Genomic DNA, 13,351 nt, shown 5'->3' with positions numbered 1-13,351 from the left:
TCACACAGGATAGGATTAGATACACAGCTCAGCAGACTGTATCACACAGGATAGGATTAGATACACAGCTCAGCAGGGAGTATCACACAGGAGAGGATTAGATACACAGCTCAGCAGACAGTATCACACGGGATAGGATTAGATACACAGCTCAGCAGACAGTATCACACAGGAGAGGATTAGATACACAGCTCAGCAGACAGTATCACAAAGGATTAGATACACAGCTCAGCAGACAGTATCACACAGGATAGGATTAGATACACAGCTCAGCAGACAGTATCACACAGGATAGGATTAGATACACAGCTCAGCAGACAGTATCGCACGGGATAGGATTAGATACACAGCTCAGCAGACAGTATCACACAGGATAGGATTAGATACACAGCTCAGCAGACAGTATCCCACAGGACAGGATTAGATACACAGCTCAGCAGACAGTATCACACAGGATAGGATTAGATACACAGCTCAGCAGACAGTATCACACGGGATAGGATTAGATACACAGCTCAGCAGACAGTATCACACAAGAGAAGCTGTGATCCAGGCTCAGCAGGCTGTATCTCACATGAGAGGCTTAGATACGGCTGTGCTGGCCGCTCCCAGTGTTTGGGGCTCTGGAGATGGTGAGGGAAGCGCCTGTGGCCCTCAGAGATGTGAGGAGAGGAGCAGGAGCCATGTCTGGGTGTACTAACATGGCCGCCGGAGGTGTAGGGGGCGGGGCTAGTGCTGACTGACCAGTGTGCCGGGCGGGGCCAGCCCTGTGACGTCACACCGCAAAGCATGCTGGGAGAGGAAAACTCCAGGAACCTGAGGGAAAGAGGAAGTTCTGCTGGAAACGTCCTGTAAAGAGGCTCTGATGTCCGGACAGCGGGAGGGAGAGCCCCGGCATGAGGAGGAGCAGGTACCGGGGAGCCGGGGGCCGCAGTCAGTGGTGCAGTGTGTGATGTCTGTCACAGCTGGTGCTTCAGTAGTGCAGTGTGTGATGTCTGTCACAGCTGATGCTTCAGTAGTGCAGTGTATGATGTCTGTCACAGCTGGTGCTTCAGTAGTGCAGTGTGTGATGTCTGTCACAGCTGGTGCTTCAGTAGTGCAGTGTATGATGTCTGTCACAGCTGGTGCTTCAGTAGTGCAGTGTATGATGTCTGTCACAGCTGATGCTTCAGTAGTGCAGTGTGTGATGTCTGTCACAGCTGGTGCTTCAGTAGTGCAGTGTATGATGTCTGTCACAGCTGATGCTTCAGTAGTGCAGTGTGTGATGTCTGTCACAGCTGGTGCTTCAGTAGTGCAGTGTATGATGTCTGTGGCAGTTGGTGCTTCAGTAGTGCAGTGTATGATGTCTGTCACAGCTGGTGCTTCAGTAGTGCAGTGTATGATGTCTGTCACAGCTGATGCTTCAGTAGTGCAGTGTGTGATGTCTGTCACAGCTGGTGCTTCAGTAGTGCAGTGTGTGATGTCTGTGGCAGCTGGTGCTTCAGTAGTGCAGTGTATGATGTCTGTCACAGCTGATGCTTCAGTAGTGCAGTGTATGATGTCTGTCACAGCTGATGCTTCAGTAGTGCAGTGTGTGATGTCTGTCACAGCTGATGCTTCAGTAGTGCAGTGTATGATGTCTGTCACAGCTGGTGCTTCAGTAGTGCAGTGTGTGATGTCTGTCACAGCTGGTGCTTCAGTAGTGCAGTGTATGATGTCTGTCACAGCTGGTGCTTCAGTAGTGCAGTGTGTGATGTCTGTCACAGCTGATGCTTCAGTAGTGCAGTGTATGATGTCTGTCACAGCTGGTGCTTCAGTAGTGCAGTGTGTGATGTCTGTCACAGCTGGTGCTTCAGTAGTGCAGTGTGTGATGTCTGTCACAGCTGGTGCTTCAGTAGTGCAGTGTGTGATGTCTTTTTTCTTAAAAAAATGTTTTATTGGAGTTTCCAGTAAATGTTGCTTGTTTTCCATGTGCCACATAACTAGATTGCAGTGAGATGGAGTCGGTCGGATACAATCTTATAGCGCATAGAAAGGAAAAAGAAAATACAAAAAAATAATAAAAAAATAGCGCCCTGTGTATCACAGAAAATAAATAAATAAAACCTGATGAAGACGCTTCGGGCCGCGAGTGAGGATGGAGGAGGGAGAATAGGGGGGAAGATGACGGCTGCGTCTTAGTTTCCCCGAAGGAAAGGTTCAGGTCCGTTACTGACAATCTGATATCAAGAAGCTTAAAGTATATACAGAACCTACATACAGACTGTATATAAAGTATATACAGAACCTACATACAGACTGTATATATAAAGTATATACAGAACCTACATACAGACTGTATATATAAAGTATATACAGAACCTACATACAGACTGTGTATATAAAGTATATACAGAACCTACATACAGACTGTATATATAAAGTATATACAGAACCTACATACAGACTGTGTATATAAAGTATATACAGAACCTACATACAGACTGTGTATATAAAGTATATACAGAACCTACATACAGACTGTATATATAAAGTATATACAGAACCTACATACAGACTGTATATATAAAGTATATACAGAACCTACATACAGACTGTGTATATAAAGTATATACAGAACCTACATACAGACTGTATATATAAAGTATATACAGAACCTACATACAGACTGTATATATAAAGTATATACAGAACCTACATACAGACTGTGTATATAAAGTATATACAGAACCTACATACAGACTGTGTATATAAAGTATATACAGAACCTACATACAGACTGTGTATATAAAGTATATACAGAACCTACATACAGACTGTGTATATAAAGTATATACAGAACCTACATACAGACTGTATATATAAAGTATATACAGAACCTACATACAGACTGTATATATAAAGTATATACAGAACCTACATACAGACTGTATATATAAAGTATATACAGAACCTACATACAGACTGTATATATAAAGTATATACAGAACCTACATACAGACTGTATATATAAAGTATATACAGAACCTACATACAGACTGTGTATATAAAGTATATACAGAACCTACATACAGACTGTATATATAAAGTATATACAGAACCTACATACAGACTGTATATATAAAGTATATACAGAACCTACATACAGACTGTGTATATAAAGTATATACAGAACCTACATACAGACTGTATATATAAAGTATATACAGAACCTACATACAGACTGTATATATAAAGTATATACAGAACCTACATACAGACTGTATATATAAAGTATATACAGAACCTACATACAGACTGTATATATAAAGTATATACAGAACCTACATACAGACTGTATATATAAAGTATATACAGAACCTACATACAGACTGTGTATATAAAGTATATACAGAACCTACATACAGACTGTATATATAAAGTATATACAGAACCTACATACAGACTGTATATATAAAGTATATACAGAACCTACATACAGACTGTATATATAAAGTATATACAGAACCTACATACAGACTGTGTATATAAAGTATATACAGAACCTACATACAGACTGTGTATATAAAGTATATACAGAACCTACATAAAGAATGTATACAGTGGATATACAAAGTCTACACGCCCCTGTATAAATGTCAAGTTTCTGTGATGTAAAAAAATGAGACAAAGATAAATCATTTCCGAACTTTTTCCACCTTTAATGTGACCTATAAACTGTACAACTCAATTGAAAAACAAACTGAAATCTTTTAGGTGGAGGGAAGAAATAAAAACTTTAAATAATGTGGTTGCATAAGTGTGCACACCCTCTTATAACTGGGGATGTAGCTGTGATGAGAATGAAGCAATCACATTCAGAATCCTGTTACATAGCAGTCGGCATACACCGGCCATCATGTAAAGGGCCTCTGATTGACCCCAAATAAAGCTCAGCTGCTCTAGTTGGTCTTTCCTGAAATGTTCTTAGTCGCATCCCACAGCAGAAGCCACGGTCCACAGAGAGCTTCCAAAGCATCAGAGGGATCTCATTGTTAGAAGGTATCAGTCAGGAGAAGGGGACAAAAGAATGTCCAAGGCATTGGATCTACCATGGAACACAGTGGAGACCGTCATCATCAAGTGGAGGAAATATGGCACAACAGTGACATCACCAAGAACTGGACGTCCCTCCAGAATTGATGAAAAGACGAGAAGAAAACTGGTCTGGGAGGTGACCAAGAGGCCTACAGCAACATTAAAGGATCTGCAGGAATATCTGGCCAGTCCTGGCTGTGTGGTCCATGTGACAACAATCTCCGTATTCTTCAAATGTCTGGGTTATGGGGTAGAGGGGCAAGACGAAAGCCTTTTCTTACCAAGAAAAACATCCAAGCCAGGCTACATTTTGCAAAAACACATCTGAAGTCTCCCAAAAGCCTGTGGGAAAAGGTGTTATGGTCTGATGAAACCAAGGCGGAACTTTTTGGCCATAATTCCAAAAGATATGTTTGGCGCAAAAACAACCCTGCCCATCCCCAGAAGAACCCCATCCCCACAGTGAAGCATGGTGGGGGCAGCATCATGCCAAGGGGCTGTTCTTCTTCAGCTGGAACTGGTGCCTTAGTTAAGCTAGAGGGAATTCTGAACAGTTCCAAATGCCAGTCAATATTGGCACAAAACCTTCAGGCTTCTGCTAGAAAGCTGAACATGAAGAGGAACTTCATCTTTCAGCACGACAACGACCCAAAACATCCAAATCAACAAAGGAATGGCTTCACCAAAAGAAGATTACAGTTTTGGAATGGCCCAGCCAGAGCCCAGACCTGAATCCGATTGACAATCTGTGGGGTGATCTGAAGAGGGCCGTGCCCAGGAGATGCCCTCGCAATCTGACAGATTTGGAGTGTTTTTGCAAAGAAGAGTAAAAATGTGCCATGCTGATAGACTTCTACCCAAAAAGACTGAGTGCTGGAATAAAATCAGAAGGTGCTTCAACAAAGTATTAGTTTAACCTGTTAAAGACACAGGGCGTACAGGTACGTCCTGTGTAGTTCCGATCACCGCCGCGCGGCGATCAAAACTGGGTGCCTGCTGAAATCAATCAGCAGGCACCCTGGGTCAATGCCAAGGGAGGTCCTGTGACCCCCCCGAGTTTTTTGATCCCCCAGAAACTTCAAAATACCTTCATTTTAATGTTTCCCCCTGCCCTCTTTGTTAACTGCCGGCGGGCGCAGCGATGGGGGGGGGGCTGCGGTTAGTGCCGAGCGGTTTTAGCAGAGTGTCAGCACATTGCTGACACTCTGCTTGAAACGGCTGACATCATCACACAGATGTCAGCCGTTTAACCCCTTCCATGCTGCGGTCCGTAGCGACCGCTGTATGTAAGAGGTTAACAGGGAGGGAGCTCCCTCCCTCTCCCATCGGGGACTGCTGTGCCTTTTCAGCCCCCCTCCCTCCCCATCACCCGCTTCTACGTTGTGGCAGCGAGTGATGGTTACCATGGCAACTGGACGCCTTCACAGGCTTCCTGCTGTCCATTGTGCTGATTAGACTTCTGCTAAAGGCAGAAGTCTGATCAGACTTTGTAAAGTAAAAATACAGTACAGTACACTATATAGTGTATTGTACTGTATTATACAGACATCAGACCCACTGGATCTTCAAGAACCAAGTGGGTCTGGGTCAAGAAAAAAAAAAAAATTGCAAAAAATGTTAATATAAAAAAAACACATTTATCACTGATTAAAAATGAAAAAAATAAAATTCCCTACACATGTATGATATCACCGCGTCCGTAACGACCTGATCTATAAAACGGTCATGTTACTTTCCCTGCACGGTGAACACCATAAAAAATACAAACTATGATGAAATTGAAACTTTGTCCACCCTACTTCCCAAAAAGAGTAATAAAAGTTATAAAAAAAAGTCGTATGTACACCAAAATAGTACCAATCAAACCGTCACCTGATCCCACAAAAAATGAGCCCCTACATGAGACTATGGCCAAAAAAATAGAAAAACTATGGCGCTCAGACTAAAACATGATTTTTTTGTTTCAAAAATGCTTTTTTATGTTAAACGTAAAAATAAAATAAAAAAGTAGACATATTAGGTATCGCTGCGTCCGTAAGAACCTGCTCTATAAAAGTACCACATGACCTAAACCCTGAGGTGAACACCTTAAAAAAATAAAATAAAAACTGTGTCAAAAAAGCCATTTTTTGTCACCTCACATCATAAAAAGTGTAAAAAAAAATATATATATAAAAACTATGCTAAAAAAACATTTGTTTTGTCACCTTACGTCACAAAAAAGTGATCAAAAAGGCGTATGCCCCCCACAGCGGTGCCAATCTAACCGTCATCTCATCCCTCAAAAATGATACTCAACCTGAGACAATCGCCTAAAAACTGAAAAAACTAAGGCTCTTAAACTATGGAGACACTAAAATATTTAATTTTTTTTTTTCAAAAATGATATTATTGTGTAAAACCTAAATAAAAAAATAAAAAAAAGGTATACATATTAGCCGTATACATATCTCCGCGTCCGTAAGAACCTGCTCTATAAAAATAGCACATGATATAACCTGTCAGATGAATGTTGTAAATAATAAAAACTGTGCCAAAGCAGATTTTTTTGGGCAAATTTTCCATTTTAATCCTTTTTTCCCCGTAACAAAGCAAGGGTTAACAGCCAAAAAAATGCAATATTTATTGCCCTGATTCTGTAGTTTACAGAAATGCCCCATATGTGGTCGTAAACTGCTGTACGGGCACATGGCAGGGCGCAGAAGAAAAGGCAGTTTTTGCTGGACTGTTTTTTTGATACCATGTACCATTTAAAGCCCAAAAAATGTCCCATTAGAAACTCCAAAAAATGACCCCATTTAAGAAACTACACCCCTCAAGGTATTCAAAACTGATTTTACAAGCTTTGTTAACCCTTTAAGTGTTCCACAAGAGTTAATGGCAAATGGAGATGAAATTTCAGAAATTCTATTTTTTGTTACTTTGTCTCACAAAAAGTGTAATATAGAGCAACTAAAAATCATATGTACCCGTCACTTTTTGGAAGTTTCTACTCTAGGGGTGCATCAGGGGGGCTTCAAATGGTGCATGGTATCAAAAAAAAACGGTCCAGCAAAATCTGCCTTCCAAAAACCAAACGGCGTTCCTTTCCTTCTGCGCCCTGCCGTGTGCCCGTACAGCAGTTTACGACCACATATGGGGCATTTCTGTAAACTAGAAAATCAGGGCAATAAATATTAAGTTTGGTTTGGCTGTTAACCCTTGCTTTGTTACTGGAAAAAATGGATTCAAATGGAATGTTTGCCCAAAAAAATCTAAATTCAGAAATTTTATCTCCATTTGCCATTAACTGTTGTGGAACCCCTAAAGGGTTAACAACGTTTGTAAAATCAGTTTTAAATACCTTGAGGGGTGCATTTTTGGGTGGTTTCTATTATGTAAGCCTCACAAAGTGACTTCAGACGTTCCGTGTTTTCAGCAGCACGGGGAGAAGGAAGCTGTCCTCCCCCCTGTGCTGCCGCTGCCACCAATGAGAAGAGAGGGGCGGAGGAGGGGCGGGCGCACTGCGCCACCAATGATACACGACTTTTCCTACACAGAGCGGCGCCCAGCGATGTCTCAGCGCTCACCATTATTCCTGGGCGCCGCTCTGTTCGCCCGCAGTGCCCCATTACTGTCTCCTCTTTTGCTCCACATGCTGATTACTATCGGAGCGATGGGGAGGAGACATCAGCTTCACTAGTGGGCGTTCCTTCTCCCTGCGCTGCGATTGGACAGCGCTACAACCAGGGAGAAGGAACGCCCACTAGTGAAGCTGATGTCTCCTCCCCATCGCTCCGAAAATAATCAGCATGTGGAGCAGCAGAGGAGACGGTAATGGGGCACTGCGGGTGAACGGAGCGGCGCCCAGGAATAATGGTGAGTGCTGGGACATAGCTGGGCGCCGCTCTGTGTAGCCTAATACTGAAAGTCTGGACCCACGTCTTTAACACATAATACAGGAGGCGGGTGCCGGCAGCAGAATCGCATTGCCGGCACCCTGCCCCTGACAGGGAGATGCGATCAGCGGCAGTTAACCCCTCAGGTGCGGCACCTGAGGGGTTAACTGCCGCTGATCTGCCAGTACCCGCCTCCTGTATTAAGGGGTAATTATCATTGGTGGTGCAGTGTGACCCCCCCCCCCCTCAACCCCCCATCCCATTAAAATCATTGGTGGCACAGTGCGCCGGCCCCTCTCAACCCCCCCAGTATTAAAATCATTGGTGGCAGTGGCCACAGGGTCCTCTCCCCTCCCCCTCATGGGTGGTGCAGTGGCAGCTTCTGATCGGAGCCCCAGCTGTGTAAGCCTGGGGCTCCGATCGGTTACCATGGCAGCCAGGATGCTACTGAAGCCCTGGCTGCCATGGTAACATCCCTGATGCTGTGTGCACAGAGCAGCAGGGACAGTGTGAAGTCCTATTCACCCTGATAGAGCTGTCACAGGGTGAATAGGACAAGGGATGAAAGATCCCAGGCTCTAGCCCCTAAGGGGGGAAATAATTATTAAATAAAAAGTGTAAAAAAAAAAAAGTGAAACCCCCCCCCCCCCCACCAAAATATGAAGTATGAATCACACCCGTTTCCCAATTTCACATATAAAATGTATAAATAATAAACATATTACACATCGCCATGTCAGAAAAGTCCAAACTATTAAAATATTTAAAAAAATCTATGCGGTGAACGCCGGAACAGAAAAAAAATTAATAAAAAATACATGATTCGCCATTTTTTAAAATGCGGAATGCACGTGGCTTTTTTGGTTTATTTTTTTCGCATGGTATCGAATGGTATCGAGTATCGCAATTCTTTTTCATGGTATCGAAACCGAATCAAAAAATTTGTATCGCAACAACTCTAGTATTCTTTTAGTCACAGGCCGCACTGACATCCTGCGCATGCGCTGCTCTCCTGACGTCGGGGACACTGAAGTCTCTGCCGGAGAGGGACCTGGGAGGCGTCCACCAGTGTCTCCAGCAGTGGTTGTCATCTCCCATAGACGTCAATGTTATGAGGATGTATCCCAGCAGTGATACCAGTATAAGTGTCACATGACCACTGTGGCCATGATGGTTTACATTACTGGTATCACAATTGCAGCCAGTGATTGAATGTAAGGGTCGTGTGAGGGTACACCATACTTTATACTGCTGTCACCTCAAACATGGAGGAACTGCCCTGACGAGATCTTCCAGTCATCAGTCCAGACAATAGAGAGAAGACCTCATCTCCTCTGATTTCTCCCAAATGTCCCTCATCATCTCCGGTCATTATAAGCATTTCTATGGGATTTCATGCAGATTCTACATTGACTCCTCTTCTTCCATTCAGGTTCCTGTGATATAGGATTGTCTGATGACATCATCAGTACCAGATAATGGATGGAGACGGGGACAAGATGGCGGAGAGGATATTAGATCTTACCCTAGAGATACTCTTCCTGCTTACTGGAGAGGTGAGAGGTTCTGATGATGTCACATTACATCATTATCTATGGTAATTACAGGGGATGTGACTGGAGAGGTGAGAGGTTCTGATGATGTCACATTACATCATTATCTATGGTAATTACAGGGGATGTGACTGGAGAGGTGAGAGGTTCTGATGATGTCACATTACACCATTATCTATGGTAATTACAGGGGATGTGACTGGAGAGGTGAGAGGTTCTGATGATGTCACATTACATCATTATCTATGGTAATTACAGGTGATGTGACTGGAGAGGTGAGAGGTTCTGATGATGTCACATTACATCATTATCTATGGTAATTACAGGGGATGTGACTGGAGAGGTGAGAGGTTCTGATGATGTCACATTACACCATTATCTATGGTAATTACAGGTGATGTGACTGGAGAGGTGAGAGGTTCTGATGATGTCACATTACACCATTATCTATGGTAATTACAGATGATGTGACTGGAGAGGTGAGAGGTTCTGATGTCACATTACATCATTATCTATGGTAATTACAGGTGATGTGACTGGAGAGGTTCTGATGATGTCACATTACATCATTATCTATGGTAATTACAGGTGATGTGACTGGAGAGGTGAGAGGTTCTGATGATGTCACATTACACCATTATCTATGGTAATTACAGGTGGACATGGCTGTAGAAGTGATGGACTCTGGAATGTACATGGTGACATTTATTATTGTGTCTTCAATGAACAGGAGTACTCCAGGGTGAAGAAGACGTCTAGTAATCTGATACATGAGAAGAACAATGAGAAGATCCTAGAAGCCGTCCACAAGATGATGGAGCTGCTGACTGGAGAGGTGACACCGCCGGGAATGCGGGGACATTATACAGTCACAGCACTGGAGGGGTCTGGGTGATGACGGTGTCATTGTGTTGTCAGGTTCCTATAAGGTGTCAGGATGTCGCTGTCTATTTCTCCATGGAGGAGTGGGAGTATTTAGAAGGACACAAGGGTCTGTACAAGGAGGTCAAGATGGAGGAGGACCAGCCCCTCACATCTCCAGGTAACAGACAGGACTAAATACAAATGTCCTGGAATTCTCTGTCTGTAAAGTCTGAGTCTAGTCTTTGTGTCTCCTGCAGAGAGATCCAGTCAGAGGACAACACCAGAGAGATGTCCGCGTCCTCTCCTTCCACAGGACGGTCAGGTAATGGAGATGTCCCCTCCTCTGTAGGAGGACGCCTTGTTTTATCCAGTACTGTTCTAGTTTATACTGGTTTATGAAAAGGTGAATGTGATAGACGGCTCTACTGTTCAAGCAAATGATGGAGGTGCAGGAAGTGCTGAATCTGACTCACAGGATAGTGGAATAAGAAGTACAGAGATAAGCAGGACACTCCTCTATGGGTAGAATCTGATCTAATTTATTTATAGGAATAATATAGATGGTGCTAATTAAGAGATGAATAAAATCAATAGTCCAAAGTGTAATTCAATAAAATATTCCTTGGAATGAAAATATAAATATATATATAGTAGCCACTTATGGAAAAATGTAGTCCAGAAATGGAGTTCCACCGTATTATGAGGATTTGTGGTGATGATCACAGATCTTGTATTATATCAGGAACGATCTTGCTTGATCTGAGGCTTCAGGATGTATGAGTAAAAACAATGTATATAATCTTCAATAATTTTTTTTATTGAATACTTTGCATAATATAGTAAATGCATGCCCAACACGGCATAATATCACAGTGTGAAGCATATCAAAGTACATTTTTCAGAAAGAAAACATACATAAAGTACATAACAAAAAACAAATGAGGTCCCATCAAAGCTCACGTTAATTTTGCCCATGCTGAGGTAAATGTTGTAACATTATATATAAATCCCCACCTTTGACCCAAACCCGCCCTCCCCAAACCTACCCCGAACCCTCCAAATGTACCCAAGTCACCAAAGACATTCCGGCAAAGGCTTAGCATAGGGACTGGATAACGAAGGCATCCAGTTATTAAGACATCGTATGCGTACGGAAGAAGAGGAAGCAAACATCAGTTCGCAATGCATGTGATAATTAACGGACTCAACCACTTCCGATGTTGACGGAGTACAAGGTAACTTCCACCTCCGCGCTATTATATTCCGCGCTGCGCTTATCAGATGGGACGTTACCCATCTTATTTTGAAAGGAATGACTTCTAAGCCTATTCCCAGAATGGAAAGAGCAGGGGTCAAATTGATTGTTGAATCCGTGACCTGCCGGACTAAAGCTTCCATCGCGTGCCAGAATTTTCTGGTATAAGGACATTCCCACCACATATGTAAGGGAGTACCAACTGACCCACACTTCCTCCAACATAACGGGGAGTAGCCAGGTGAACAGTGGGCTAGTCTATTTGGGGTTAAGTACCATCTGAGTTGTATTTTCCTGGCCTGCTCTATATGATTTAGACATTTAGTACACCTGAAGGACCATGACATTGCTTCCCTCCACTGGCTCATGGAAAACACAACACCCAACTCTTGTTCCCATCTTAACATAAAAGATTGTTTCCCACTATCCTGGTCTAATAATAAGTTTAAGTATATACCAGAAATTTTCACTCTAAATATCAGGGGTGATGCGACATAGGGCTGCAAAGGACTCTTACAAGAGTGAGGTTGAGTTAATGGGGAGTTATTTAACAAGTGACATATCTGTAGAAACTGGTAAAAAAGGGCGTTAGGGATGAAGTAGGTGTCATGCAGTGACTGGAAATCTTTTAGGCCAGAGGTTGTATAAAGACCCCCCAGCTTATCTAATCCTTTATCCACCCACGATTTTAGGTTCATATCAGAAATATGGTATTCAAGTGCTATGAGAGGAATGCTGTCTTTTGGCACCGTAAACCACTTCTTTACATTTCTCAAATACGACCATATGAAAAGAGACGCTTGCATTGTAGGGAGAGGAACCTCATAGCAAAGTCTCCCCAGTTCATGAGCTGCTAGAATGGCTGGGAGTGAATGCTTTTTAACAAACGCCCTTTCTATCTCAAGCCACTTGTGGGGAGCGAATGGAGACCACCACTCCAGCGCCTGCTCCGCCGAGGAGGCCAAATAATACTTATACAGATCTGGTACCCCAAGTCCCCCAGCTCTAACCGAAGGATACAAAGAGGCCTTCGGGATTCTAGGGTGCTTATTCTGCCAAATAAACGCCAAGAGGTCTTTTTGGAGCATGGTTATCAATTTTTTAGGAACTTGCAGTGGGAGACATCTGAAACAGTAAAGTGCTTTTGGTAGGGATAACATTTTTGCAGCATTGATTCTCGCCACCCAGAATAACTGGACCTGCGCCATACGGGAATAATCACCTTGTAGGTCCTTTCTTAGGCGATTAAAATTAATGGAAACTGTCTCAGCCGAGCTTCGTGCTAACTCTATCCCTAAATATGGAGTGGACCGATCTGACCATTGAAAGGGCTATATTTGCTTTAACCTATCCATTGTGGCTACAGGTAAGTGGAAATCTAAAACCTTGCTTTTGCTCTCATTTAGTTTATAATAAGAACTATTTGAAAATTGCTGCAGTATTTGATGTAGTGCTATTAAAGAGCTTTCAGGGTTCAATACTGTTAATATAACGTCATCAGCATATAATCCAATCACGTGAGAAACATCTCCCGCTTTAATTCCCTGTATGCTGTGACATGCCCAAATCCTAGCAGCCAGAGGCTCCATTACCAACGCAAAAATCAACGGTGACAATGGACACCCCTGTCTGGTCCCATTGGTTATCTTAAAAGCTCTAGACATATATCCCGAGGCGAGAACAGTGGCCGAGGGGGTCGTATATAGCCCCATTACACCAGCCCTAATATTACCATGGAAACCAAA

General features: G+C 42.9%; 1 protein-coding gene across 2 annotated transcripts in view; it reads left to right on the top strand.

Moving 5' to 3' along the window:
* The first annotated feature begins 730 nt into the window (after positions 1–730).
* The window catches only part of LOC121000842 (gastrula zinc finger protein XlCGF66.1-like), a 57,054-nt gene continuing 44,433 nt past the window's right edge, over positions 731–13,351 (top strand). Inside the window, exons 1-5 of one of the 2 annotated variants that reach the window (XM_040431556.1) lie at positions 731–937; positions 9,367–9,490; positions 10,218–10,322; positions 10,406–10,529; positions 10,609–10,673. In XM_040431556.1, the coding sequence (XP_040287490.1) occupies positions 9,413–9,490; positions 10,218–10,322; positions 10,406–10,529; positions 10,609–10,673 (372 nt within the window). In that variant the 5' untranslated portion in view covers positions 731–937; positions 9,367–9,412. The remainder of the gene's footprint in view (positions 938–9,366; positions 9,491–10,217; positions 10,323–10,405; positions 10,530–10,608; positions 10,674–13,351) is intronic. The other variant, XM_040431557.1, reaches the window with a different exon arrangement.

Source organism: Bufo bufo, chromosome 5, assembly GCF_905171765.1.
Source record: "Bufo bufo chromosome 5, aBufBuf1.1, whole genome shotgun sequence".
NCBI lineage: Eukaryota > Metazoa > Chordata > Amphibia > Anura > Bufonidae > Bufo > Bufo bufo.
This window is presented reverse-complemented; position numbering and strand designations above follow the sequence as displayed.